Source organism: Trematomus bernacchii, unplaced genomic scaffold (assembly GCF_902827165.1).
Source record: "Trematomus bernacchii unplaced genomic scaffold, fTreBer1.1, whole genome shotgun sequence".
In the NCBI taxonomy this organism is placed as follows: domain Eukaryota; kingdom Metazoa; phylum Chordata; class Actinopteri; order Perciformes; family Nototheniidae; genus Trematomus; species Trematomus bernacchii.
The window spans coordinates 4410786-4423263 of NW_022988097.1; the positions used below are offsets into that span (position 1 = coordinate 4410786).

General features: G+C 41.2%; 1 protein-coding gene across 1 annotated transcript in view; it reads right to left on the reverse strand.

The window, feature by feature from the left end:
* The window catches only part of mtus1a (microtubule associated tumor suppressor 1a), a 32920-nt gene extending 24121 nt beyond the window's left edge, over window positions 1-8799 (reverse strand). The window contains exons 1-3 of the mRNA XM_034121372.1: window positions 8310-8799; window positions 4848-6416; window positions 4404-4623 (exon numbers count right to left, since the gene is read on the reverse strand). Coding sequence (XP_033977263.1) covers window positions 4404-4623; window positions 4848-6326 — 1699 coding nt within the window. The 5' untranslated portion in view covers window positions 6327-6416; window positions 8310-8799. The remainder of the gene's footprint in view (window positions 1-4403; window positions 4624-4847; window positions 6417-8309) is intronic.
* Window positions 8800-12478: the final 3679 nt, after the last annotated feature.

A 12478-nucleotide genomic window follows, 5' to 3' on the forward strand; every position in this document is an offset into this window, starting at 1 on the left:
TTTCAAACATTGTTTTTTCACTATTGGCGAGCTCAAAACCTCCCTTTCCTTCCCTTGATTTTCCGCCCGTACAGATGGCTTTCCATCAGAGGAAGAGTCCCCCTCCTTCCCCAGGACTCCTCTCACTATGAAGAGCAGCAGGGCAGAGGGAGTTAGCTGTGTATTCACAAGACAAGAGACGACTGTGGAACATGGCTGAGCTCACCAGGAGGACCACACTCTATAACTGGTTCTTCTTTGTGTTTCCACCGCCCAGAGCCCTAGTGGTGCTGCGTCATTGTGTCATCGTTTGCGTCGTGACGTAACCGTTTTCGGCATGCTTCATACACACGGCGCAAAATCCCTCACATCGACAACAGCAACAATGGCAGATAGAAGTATCGAAGCGCTGCTCATGTTGCTCTTGCTTTGTCAAAGCCAACTAGAAATAATAGAAAGACTTCAACAACTTTCCATTCGTCACCAGCGACGTTCAAATGTTCTTCACACTCTTCATCATCAACAACAATTATGTAGGACAAAACTCAAGGCCCGGGGGCCAAATCCGGCCCGCAACCTTATTTTATGTGGCCCGCGAGAGCTTGCAAAGAATATCATAAGTTTATCCTACATTTAATGTCGCTTTATATATGCCAATAAACTACATGGCCCACAATGCATCTTGTTTTGTCACCTGCGCACTGAAGCGAGAGTGGCAGTCTGAGTGAGGCGGTCTGTGACGCAGAGATCAAGGAACAGACGTTGCAGCGGCACCAAACACAGAGCAGTCTGCTCTATTCACCAACACAAGCAACGTCAGTCCCAGAACAAAATACAGAATGACCCGCTCTGAATCAGTCCGGTATCACTGCGGCTCATGCAGAATAGGGATGGGAATTTGAAAGCAAATGTATATTCGACCCCCAAAAAACAGTTAACCGAAATGTACATATCCTATAAAAAAAAAAAAAAAAAAAAAAAAAAGTTTAATTTTGAAAAACAAATAAATACATGATCAAATAAGTATAGAAAGGCGGGTGCGGAGGCGATTCACAATCAGGCCAGCTGTAGAGAAGACCCGCTCATCTGGAATTTGGGCATAAGATGAGGTTTGAGTCTGCGTGATCTGCGTGTAGGGAGGGGCAGCAGCCATATCATTAGCTAGATCTGATGGATTTGGACATAAACGAGAGTGAAGTATAACCGGACGCGAGAGAGAGAGATCAGCACCTGCAGCTCTGCCCGCTGTGAGGGACCGGTGAGCGGAGCGAAACACACCTTTAGACCTAACACATTTAGCTATGGCACTGTCGTATATATTGAATTGTTCCATTTGATAATATGTAATCAACTTAGGCACCCCTACCAAAAAAAAAAAAAAAAAAGATTACAATAAAAATATTCATAACTCATATTCTCATACCTGAATAATTTCGAATATTCGATTAATCGTTCCCATTTCTAATTCAGAGACACACATGGATTTGAGTTTAAAAAAAAACTGGTGTTAGGGTAATTTCATGTTTTTGGTGGATTCAAAAAAATTAAGTCTTGGCTTTCAGAGTATGAACGCCATCTTGCTATATTCAGATAAATACTTGTGTAACGTTTTTGAAGACAGGAGGAAAACTTCTGCAATCACCGTCTCCTCTCTGTTGCTTCCCACTGCCCCCCCCATGAAAATAATGAGTGACAGGCTGATAGTAACCATAGTAACACGGAAGGGCCCGGAACAGGGGGTTTTCAAAGTCTTGGCTTTCAGACCATTCAAATATTGCTGAATACATATAACTAGTTAAATAGTGCTTGATCTAAAAAGAAAAACGTAGTTATTAATTACTAAAAACCAATAATAATCCAATCTAGAGGCAATTATGTAATGTAACATCATTTTTTATATTTATATTTATTTTACTGACGCAGGAGAAAGAAGATAAATATACGGCCTGTTCGATCGCGTTAGAGCAGGGGTCTCCAACCTTTCTTCATCTGAGAGCTACTTTCAAAAAATGAAAGTGGCCAAGAGCTACTTGCATCACATCGCTTACATTTATTCACATAGCCCTCATCAGTTGAATTAAGCTATACTTTTGTACACGTGTGAAATTGCAATACCTAAAGCTTATCAAAAATAAGGTCCAAGAAAACGAAGATTTCTCACATATTATTATGGCCCACATAATAAGTACATCACTGAACATTCACATAAGTGTCCTTAATCACCACCTTACAAGCATTTCACTCTTTTGTTAGTGAGATGAATGGCACTGCATGCAGTCCACCATAGAGGTGTATGCTGGACCCACTTAGGTTCACTTAATAGAGTCATTTAAATGTTCATCAGTCGGTCTTGTTCTGTATTTAGATTTCATTCATGTCAGAAAAAGCTGCTTCACAAAGGTATGTAGAACAGAACCAAATAAAGCAGACATTTTCAGTGCTGCTTGGTGAATGTTCTTATAGTTTTCTGGGTCTACAAGGCTCCAGAAATGTTGTGAGTTTTGCTGAGACTTAAGCTGAACATTATTTTGGAGATCTCCACAGGATTGACACTGAACAGTTGTTCAGCCATCTTTTTCTTCTTCTTCTTCGTCTTGACATTAAATTATAAACCATAATAAATCAATTGTATAGGTCTAGCCTCCCTATATCTGTGTGTGAAAATGGTTCCATCCTCAAAAACAAAAAACTAATACTTCTGCAGTCTAGCTGCAGCTTCTAGCTATGGTCTTCTGTTAAAAAAAAGACACTGAATGTCTTAAATGTGGCATCACACACATGACTTGAGTCTGAAAACAGCAGGAGTATTTACAATAGCATTATAAAAACAAAAATAGTGCATGTGGGTGCACACTTACATTCTCTGTCTTACTGTTACATAAATCCCATGAATGTATGAGATTAAGTTAGCTTCATCATATCTCAATCAGTGATTAAGTGAATAATAAAGTTTCTATCGGGTCACTATCAGCCTGTCACTCATTATTTTCAGGGAGGGGGCGGGGTTTGGAGGAACGGAGAGGAGACGGTGATCGCGGAAGCTTTCCTCCTGCCTTCACAAACTTTACACAAGTATTTATCAACTGAAAATAGCAAGAGGACATTCATACTCTGCAATCCAAGACTTGATTAAATCCACCAAAAACCTGACATGACGATAACGAGTGTTTTTCAAAAAACACAAATCCCTCCCTGTGTGTCTCTGAGGCGCAGCGACAGGGCCTGATTCAGAGCGGGTCATTCTGCTGTTAGTTCTGGACTGGTGTTGGTGGAGAAAGCAGACTGCTCCGTGTGTGTTGTCGCTGTGCTGCTGTCACGTCTGTTCCTTGATCTCTGCGTCACCGACCATTTGATATTAGTGTGACAGAAAAAATTCTAAAATAAAAAAAACGTTATTGTCCAGCCGCGGCCGAAAAATCAATAAGCAACCTTACTACGCTATAATCGATAATCGAGCGGCGAGCTACTGAAAAGCTACCCGCGAGCTACCGGTAGCTCGCGATCGACGTGTTGGAGAGCCCTGCGTTAGAGCTAGCTGTAGTTAGCCTCTGCATGCTTCAAGCAACGATTATGAGGATATACAGTATCATTAAAACTGATTCTCAATGTTATTTAGGCTTTTTGTTGTTGTTGATCAGCCACCGACGTAAGCGTGACATATTTGGTTCTTGGTTCTTGACGGCAATCGAGTGGGGCTAGATATTAGAAACGTTTTTAGGGGTCAAGAGCCAGCCCTGCTGTGGTAGAAACAGGAAGAACCAGGGCACTAGCTCCAAACTGGCCCTGGAACTGCTTTGGTGGGAAAGGGGCATTAGAGGAACTGCCCAGTGGCACCCTCTGATGGAGATACTGCTTTACTACAACTGAATCATTTCAGTTTACAAAAACATGTATAAGAGGTGCAGAAATGCATTAAATTAAACTAATTTAATGTTCATCCTTTAATTTTACTGGTCATTTTTATTATTTCTGCAGTTATGGGGCAAATTCGTGAATCAAAGATATTTCCTATTGGTCACTCATAACATTATGGTGTTGCTTTGAAGGATCCTATTATATCAGCTACAGTACATAAAACCCACACAAAACCATAGGTGTTGCCTTCAAACCGACACACAACTTTAAGTAGAGTCCAAATCAACTTTTCTACTTTTTATGTTTCAAATGATATGCCTAAGCAGATTGTTTACAAAGCATTACCCATTTACCCAAATGGAAAATAGTAAGGAAATCATTAACTCTCTGCTTAGTTAAAAGTAGGAGATTTAAGAGGGCATTTGTTGTGACCTACTGTCAATGTTTAATTACCAACATTTAAAGGTCAACTTACTCTTTGTGAAAGTTTATCACTGGTTTAGCTTAACTGTATAACAAAAAACAAAATATTTATTTAACATGGCCCACTTTATATTTCTGAGTCTTACCTGTGCTGCTCTTCTGCTTGGACTGTGGTGTCCCGGCTTTGGAGGTCTTGAAATAATCCCTCCCCCGGGTTGGCTGCCTCAGCCTGCTGGACAGAGGGGACGGTCTGGGACTGGCAGGTGGAGGTTGTGAAAGTTGTGCTAATCTTGTTTGTTGAGGAGCTGGTCGTGCTTGAAATGTGCTCTCAGATGAGGCTCCCGTTGTTAATTCACTGGACTCTAGCTGCAAAAAGAACAATTTCTCATTCAGTCCCTTAGCTTTGTGCAATTGGCCACAACAGTTTATAAAAAACATTTTATCTGTTGGTAAAATGCCACTAACTTGCCAGTTATAACATCATCTCTAAATGCAATCTATCTGGATTTGATGTGGCTTACAGTAAAAGATGTCAGAACATAAATATGAACAGCACTGTAATGAGAATATGACAATGAGTCAATACTCACCACCAGGATCCTATTCACCACTCTTGAGGAGTTTTTAGCAGGTCGGTTTCCCGCCTCAGTTGCACTCTTGTCCTTCGGTGGCCTGGATGACAGTGATGAATTCTCCGATGAGCAGCGAGGACGCGTCTTGGGCACAGAAGGCTCTGCCTGACCTACAGCTGAGCCTGATGCGACCTTAATCCTGTTAGTAGTTCCTCTTTGTGCTTCAGTGTGTTTATTGTTCACGTTAACTTGTGATGGTTTTAGCTGTGAAGAAGGGCCTGACACTGATAACTGATGCACATTTCTTGTAACAATTTTAGATTTTACGCAGCTGAAGTCTGACTTGGGAAACTTCTTGATTTCTATTTTCTTGACCTTTGTGACTGCAACCAAATGATTAGGAGCTGCAGAGTTTTGCTGCCGTTTAACAGGGTTGTGTCCTGGGTCTCCTGTGTTCTCAGTACAGGGAGACACTGAAAAGGAGGGGGGGCTGGGTATCATGTTCCCTATGCTTTCTACTGGAGTGGAAGTATGGATAACATTATCAGTGTCTTGCATAACTGACAGAGAGTGCACAAAGGTATCGCCTTGTTCTGGTGTGAATGCTGCAGTGAAACAGAGCAATGGCTCTGTTTGGGCACCGGCAATCTGAGCTTCTTTTCCGCAATTTGCAGGAGATTTTTCACAGACAAATGTCTTCAAAAGAGCTCCCTCATTCTCAGCTGGCAGAGCTACAAGAGGGCTGGATGTAGCCATATCATTTTCTTCACTAGGTAGCATATCCTCAGTGAAAGTCAGGCCAAAAGACATATGGCCCATGTTCTCCTCGGTTACTTTCTCTGTTGATTTCTCAAAGACATCCGGCAGAGTGGTTGACAGCAGGTTAGATTCAGTGGGAAATGCTGAATGGCCAGCAGCCAGAGACATGGATGACTCATCCAGGGAAGAGACCAACAGGGAATGATCCTCTAAGCAAAAACTGTTAGTCCTAATTATCATTTCCCCAGAGCTCAGGGAGCAGAAGTCATTCTCAGTGGACCCTCTACGGGAAGTGTCAACTGAACTCAATCGGCTCCCAACAGAGTCTGGAGACATCACTGCACTGCTACTCCCATCCTCCGTGTTCTTACTGAAAGTGTGGAACTTGTCTGATTCTGACTCATGGTTGCTCATCAGACTCAAGTTTTCATTCCAGAAATTCACACTGCCATTAACAGGCGTGGCAATAAATGTTTGGTTCAGGCTCACATCACTGAATAAAGGATCCTTCGGTAAGGTGGTGTTGTACAGGTTATCCAAGGAGGAGGTGTTGCTGAGGCAGCACTCAGGGGAGCTGTTGGCTTCCCGGTCACTGGGGTTTGAAATACTACTGTGGGAGTCCGGTGAAGGCGACAGAGACGAGCTGTAAAGACTCTCTGGAGAGAGGGCCTCTCTGTGGGGTGGAGGAACTGTGCTCGCAACTTGGTCCGTAGACATGCTGAGAGTTGTCTTAGACATTTTGGACCCAGGATTTCACCTACTTCTGTAGAGAACCTCAAATTCGTTTGGTAGCACAGTGATCCATGAATCTTATTCAGGCATCAATATCTGTAAAGATGGGGAAAAGGTCACATGTTTTAAACATTTATCAACAGAATCTTTGATGACTTTGTAATTTCACTGAATGTTAGCAGAACCACTCAATACTAAGCTAAAGCACAGATATTCCAATATAAAATCTATCTCGGGCTCCATAAAGGCTAAGGCATGCCTTGGTAAGCCTTTGTAGCCATTGGTCATTGTAACAGTATCTGGATACTTTAAATATGTATGACTTGGCTCAATGAAAAATGCAAAAGTCATCATGATAATGCTCAAGGGAAAACATTTTGCAAGTCTGTCCAAATGATTTCCTACTTGGGCTATGCGATACACAATGTGATTACATTAAGATTGTTGAATATCAGGGTTCTTACAGTATGTTTTGCCAGACACTGCTGCTGTCTCTCATGGATCTTGGTTTCATAAAAGCCTAAATGTGAGGCTTGCCAAGCAGTAACAAGACATGTTTCTACTGTAAAATGAGCTGTTTGGCATGAGAAATATACCGCAGAGTCTTAACCGCTTTGTTGTGTACCGTTGTGTTTATTTAAGCTGACTGGACTGCTAAGCTTGCCAGGCACTACTACAACAAAAGCACCATTGTGGTATGTACCACAGGAGAGTAAGATATCAAGTCACCAACAGCCTGAAAGTGTTCCAGTATGCAGATCCCAGACATCCTGGTGCATATAAGAAAACCCAACAATTGAGAAACTGAAAAACAGAATAATAAATAACCTACAGTCTGCTGTACTTCCGTCAAGTTTAAAGGGACAGTACAGTGGTTAAGGAAGGAAGGGTGGAGGCTAAGAAGGTTCTGGTTGTCATATTCTAATGCAAAAATACTACATATCTAATGAAAACAAGAGTTAAGTGCATGTTGTTAACCTTTTCTTTGTTTATTCTTGAGTTGCATCCTGCTTGCTGTTGGCAGGTGTGTGTGTAATACTGCTAGGATAGAAATATATTTTATTGCAATATATTGCAGCAAAACAGTCTGGGTGTCAAAATAAGCCATTTCTTTCCCTATGAATAATGGGGAAAACAAGGCTCTACCTAAAGTGTTAAAGAGTCATACACACCTGTAGATGCCTGACATGACAACATAGAGTTAATTGTAGGTCTGGGGTACACAACACTGTAATTACAGACAGTTCTTTCTCAGGGCCAAAATATCCACCGTTGCAAACCAAGTTTTGCTAGCACTTTGACTCAATAAGAATGTTGAGTATAACCTACAAATGACACATTCAGCAAGTCTCAAATTGAATGGATTGATGAGTTTCTTTATAAGAAAGTGTAAAATCTAAAACACAATGCTATATATCATGCACACTTCAAAATGTTAAATCATTAAAAAATGTTGGACCTAAGAGCAATGTTCAGTCTGTAAAGATAACATTATAAATGAAGTCTCTATTCTATTGCAAGTGATTTTAAAAAGACTTTAAAAATGATAATATGCTTCAATCATTAGGTGTTCGTATTTAAATGGCTTATGTTTCGACCCTCCTGCTGATAAGATACTTTATCAAAAGCAGCTCTGCTATTATCAACATGACCCAAAGTCCAAATGTGGATGAATCATGTTGGTTTAACAGGCAGAGCAAAGTGACCTTCTGTACAATCAAATGAAATATACTGCCTTCGCAAACCTTTGTGCACATTGAACCTTGGCAGGAGCTGCCTCTCCAATACCACTGCAGTATCTTCCCACACACAATAGAACAGAACAGAACAGCGATGTTTCTGGTTTAAATCGTGACTAGGCATTATGTAAATTACAACTGCAACTGAGACAAACCACGACCAGACAATGTACAAACAATGACACTTACAAGACACTGAGCCAACAAATGGAAAGAAACGCTGCCTGTAGAAATATTGAAAAGTGCTTACCTCTGACTTAAGACGGATCAACTACATTATGAACCAACTAAAATACTGCCACTCTCTCCATTCACTGATAACAGAAGAAGAGAAAATGCGTCCACAATCAGCTGCCTGCCGTATCACGTTGGATCACGTTGTTGCAGGTTCAGCCAGCTCATTTTACCCTCTCTGAGGCAATCCCATTACTGCTGTCCCTCCAAAGCACTAAAGCCAGCCAACTGGGCAGGCAGTGGTGTGCGAGTGAGAGAGCTTCAGCCAGCGCCCCCCGTCCCACCACTCCTCCCTCCTCGTGTTCAGCCGTGCATCAGTAACATCACAGCCTGAATGAGGGTGCCCCCTGTGCAGGCATTAGGTTGTTTTTTTTCCTCGTGACTTTACTCCGGGCCCAGTGCAGCAATCTCTCTGGCCAGGCACTGTGTCAGACAGTATCAGAGAGTTGGCTGCACATTGCTCCACAGTGCAGGCATGTCAAGGTCCGGCTAAAGACTGAGCTCAGTGTAAGCTCCACTCCAGAGTTTACAGGAGAGTGAGCAAGGAGGAAAGCTACATGTTACCTTATCCATGTCGAGCCCAGTGCAGGAGGAGTGGCCTTGGCCTGCCAGGCTGAGTTGGCATTCACTGTTGCTTAGCAGCCAAAGTCCCTCTTTTATGAGGGAATGTATCAGGCTGCTTTTTAGTAAGGGATGAGTGAAAAGGGGAGCAGAATGACGGGAGGCCTGGTTTCCTGGAGGAATGTCGCCCTATGACAATTCCCAACCAGGATTTGAATCGCTTATTCAGAGTCACTTTCCACAAATGTTGGTTACTCTAAGGCAGATGAGTTATTCAGAGTTCTCCAATGATAATGTCACTGTCTGATGACACTCCCTCTTATTGTAGACAAACAGCTCGACATCTGATCCCAACACTACAGCAGTGGTGTGACACCAGCATCTAAGGCCCCCTAAGACCTATGCTATTTCTGCCTAATCTATACAAGGCCTCTGACCCTGGGAACTGCAGTCTAATCTTAACCAGAGACGAGATGTAAATCATGGTATAGAGCGGGCTTATTATGCCCCCTGAAAATAAGTCCTGTAAAATCTGTTATTAGGAGAGTCTAGTTATGTATTCTAAGCTTTTTGACATTGACATCTTTAGTTTACATGCAGAACTAATGTCCATTTTCCACTTTAAGATGGGTATGTTGCCAACTAAATAGTGTATTGTAAACTAGGAACACATCCATGCAATATATATTTAAAACCAGTAGGATGACCCTCTGACACCTGGCACTCACAGTAAACTCCCAACTACTGTGGGCTCTAATGGATCCTAGAAGATCACTCTGCCTTGTCAAAAAACACAAATGGGTAATTAAGTAACTGTGTCAAATTAATTATCAAAATTGCCTTATGGGTGTAAATCACAAGTTTCTCGATACAATTATTTATCGATCTTTTGGCCAACGTGGCAGTCTTTGCTGATAAAGATAAAGATAGAGTCTTTCACTATCATACTATAGTTATTCGTATACATTTTAGCACCCTGCGACAGATGAAACAATATGATATACCCATTGACACACATCGATTATATTTATATCAAGTCACACAAATAAATAATGTATTACTACACTCCCTGACATTTAAATAACCTAGATGTGCTATAGGAATTTCAAAATAAATGTGTATATTAAGGATTGATATTAACCTATTAAGTACAATGTGTTGGAGAACTAGCTATAGTGTTACATAGTGATGTCACTATGTTACGCAAGTAAACAAAGGAGTCGAATCGAGGCATTGCAGGCAGGGTTATGGGAGAGAAACTCCCTCTGGCCTGAACTTTGGGATTTTAGCCTTTGCAGACAATTAACATTCACAAACTCCTATTCCACACTTCAGGGAAGGGAAACCCAAAAAGGCCTTTTTAGTCGATACATGGATCCATATCAAACAGGAATCCATATCATTGTATCGTAACACCTCTATTTGATATTGGGCACCCAACTAAGATCCTCTTTGAGATAAATCCAATGCAAATCCACTAAGTGAGATCAACAGAACAATGCTTCCCTATTTCTGAATCCCTCAGGCATTGTGCAGCGAGGCTCAATTGCTCTTTCCTTGCCTTGGCTTGGCTGACAGGACATATCAGTATCACACAGGGAGCAGTTATGAGTAGCAGAGACAGAGCTGCACAACACTAGAGCAGGACAGCGGGTCAAGCTGGGAGATTCCAGCAGCATACCACAGGGACAACGCTGTCCTCTGTAAGCCACTGGGGAACAAAACCAAACCAATGAGCCGCCATAGAAGAACAGCATGGCACTGTCTTTCAAAAGTCAGAATATCAGCCGGTCTGCTCCAGAAACAAGAAGTAGAAAAAGGCTTTCAAGACAAAGCTGTGGGTCTATGCCATCTAGTGAAAAACAGAGGCAAGTCACATCTGTCAGCAGCTGTCCTAACGGATCTTGGTTCACTTTTCTCTTAGTTAGCCTAAACAGTGATGAATACACATGACATTTGCAGGGGTGGAAAATGAAAAATAAACAATAAGAACAAACATTAGACTGGACCTTCGTTAGTATGTTTTTTTGACAGGCTGAAGGTCAAGATTGAAGACTCAAGCTATGTTGGGTATAAACTATACTGTATTCCATAGCGTCAACAACTTTTTTTCTGAAGAAATGGGAAGTTTACATAATTTAAAGTGCAATTTTTAAATTGACATTTTGAATTGAGCTAAGGTGAGTGATGTTATAGGAACATTTGTTGAAAATACTCTTTATATCCCAAGGGCTGTCCATAATTAAAATGCTCTGGCATTTTGAGATTTCTTGAGGCATTCCCCCCCCCTTAATGTCACACTTTTTAGGAACATTTGAGAAAAGTATTTGCAATCTATGAAGATCCTAGGCCTGCTGCTAAAACCGTACTTAAAACTAAATATTTGCATTCATTATCTGGCTTAATTTTTGGGTGTATGAATGTAAAAAAGGAATAATGTCCATTACGTCCGGTTAGGGTCATGTCTGTTATTTTTTTTTTAGCATTTTCAGCTCATGAAAGTATAGTAAACTATTAGCATTTTGGTTGGCTAAAAAATTATTTGTGTGCATATCATTTGACTTTTCTTCTCCAAGTCCAATACGATGTCTTAAATGTCTGAATTTGTCAGTCCAAAACATGATCAGTTATTTGGGATAAAAAAAACGAGAGAAAAGTAGGATCTGATTTGAACACAAAAAACACAATTTTCCAAATTAGTTTGCAGTTGTTTTACCGTCAATGGACTATTCAAATAGTGTTCTTATCTCTCAGCTGAAAGGTGCCACTGCTGAATAATAATGTTTTACCCTGCAACACTTAACACTAGGGATGTCCCGATCACCTTTTTTTGCTCCCGATCCGATTCCGATCATTTGATTTTGACAATCTGCCGATACCGATTTTTCCCGATCCGATCTTTATGCAATGCATTAAGAGGAAAAAAAAGGTAACAGATAACGGCTGGTCATCCAACGCGATGAATTCAGCTATCTTGGCTGTTATTTTTTTGGCCTTTTCACTGTTCTGGGGTAGTTTCTCTTTCCTTTTAAAAGTCTCTGAAAGTGTCGGTTGTTTCAGTGCCGTTACCTGAGTGGCCGCTGTGTACTCGTCGTGTTGTTGTTGGTGGTGTTTGTATTAGATTGGTCATGTTGAACGTAGCTCTGTTCTTTCCACCACGCGGAACCTCCGCCTTGCAAACATTGCATCTGGCTGTTACACTGCCTTTGCTTTCAATTTTATAATACTTCCAAACTCCTGACATTTTCTCTGTCCCGACTCCCGAGTCACCAGCTGAACGTAGCCTCTTGTTAGCTTACTGCTACTATTAGACACTGCGCCCACTCTGTTGCCAGATTTGAGAGAAATAAGCAACCAGGTCTATGAAAACAAGCCCAAAAGAAGCAACACATACATGATGTTGTGTAATTTTAACCCAAAACTAAGGCCTCAGGATGACTTTAAGACGTGAACATGGTCATTTTTGTTTTGTAACATTAAATAAAATGTATAAAAATATTTTATAAAAAAAAAAAAAAAAAAAAAAAAGAAAAATTCCGATCCCCGATTTTTTTCTCCCGATCCCCGATCACGTGAAAATCACGTGATCGGCTCCGATCCCCGATCACGTGATCGGATCGGGAC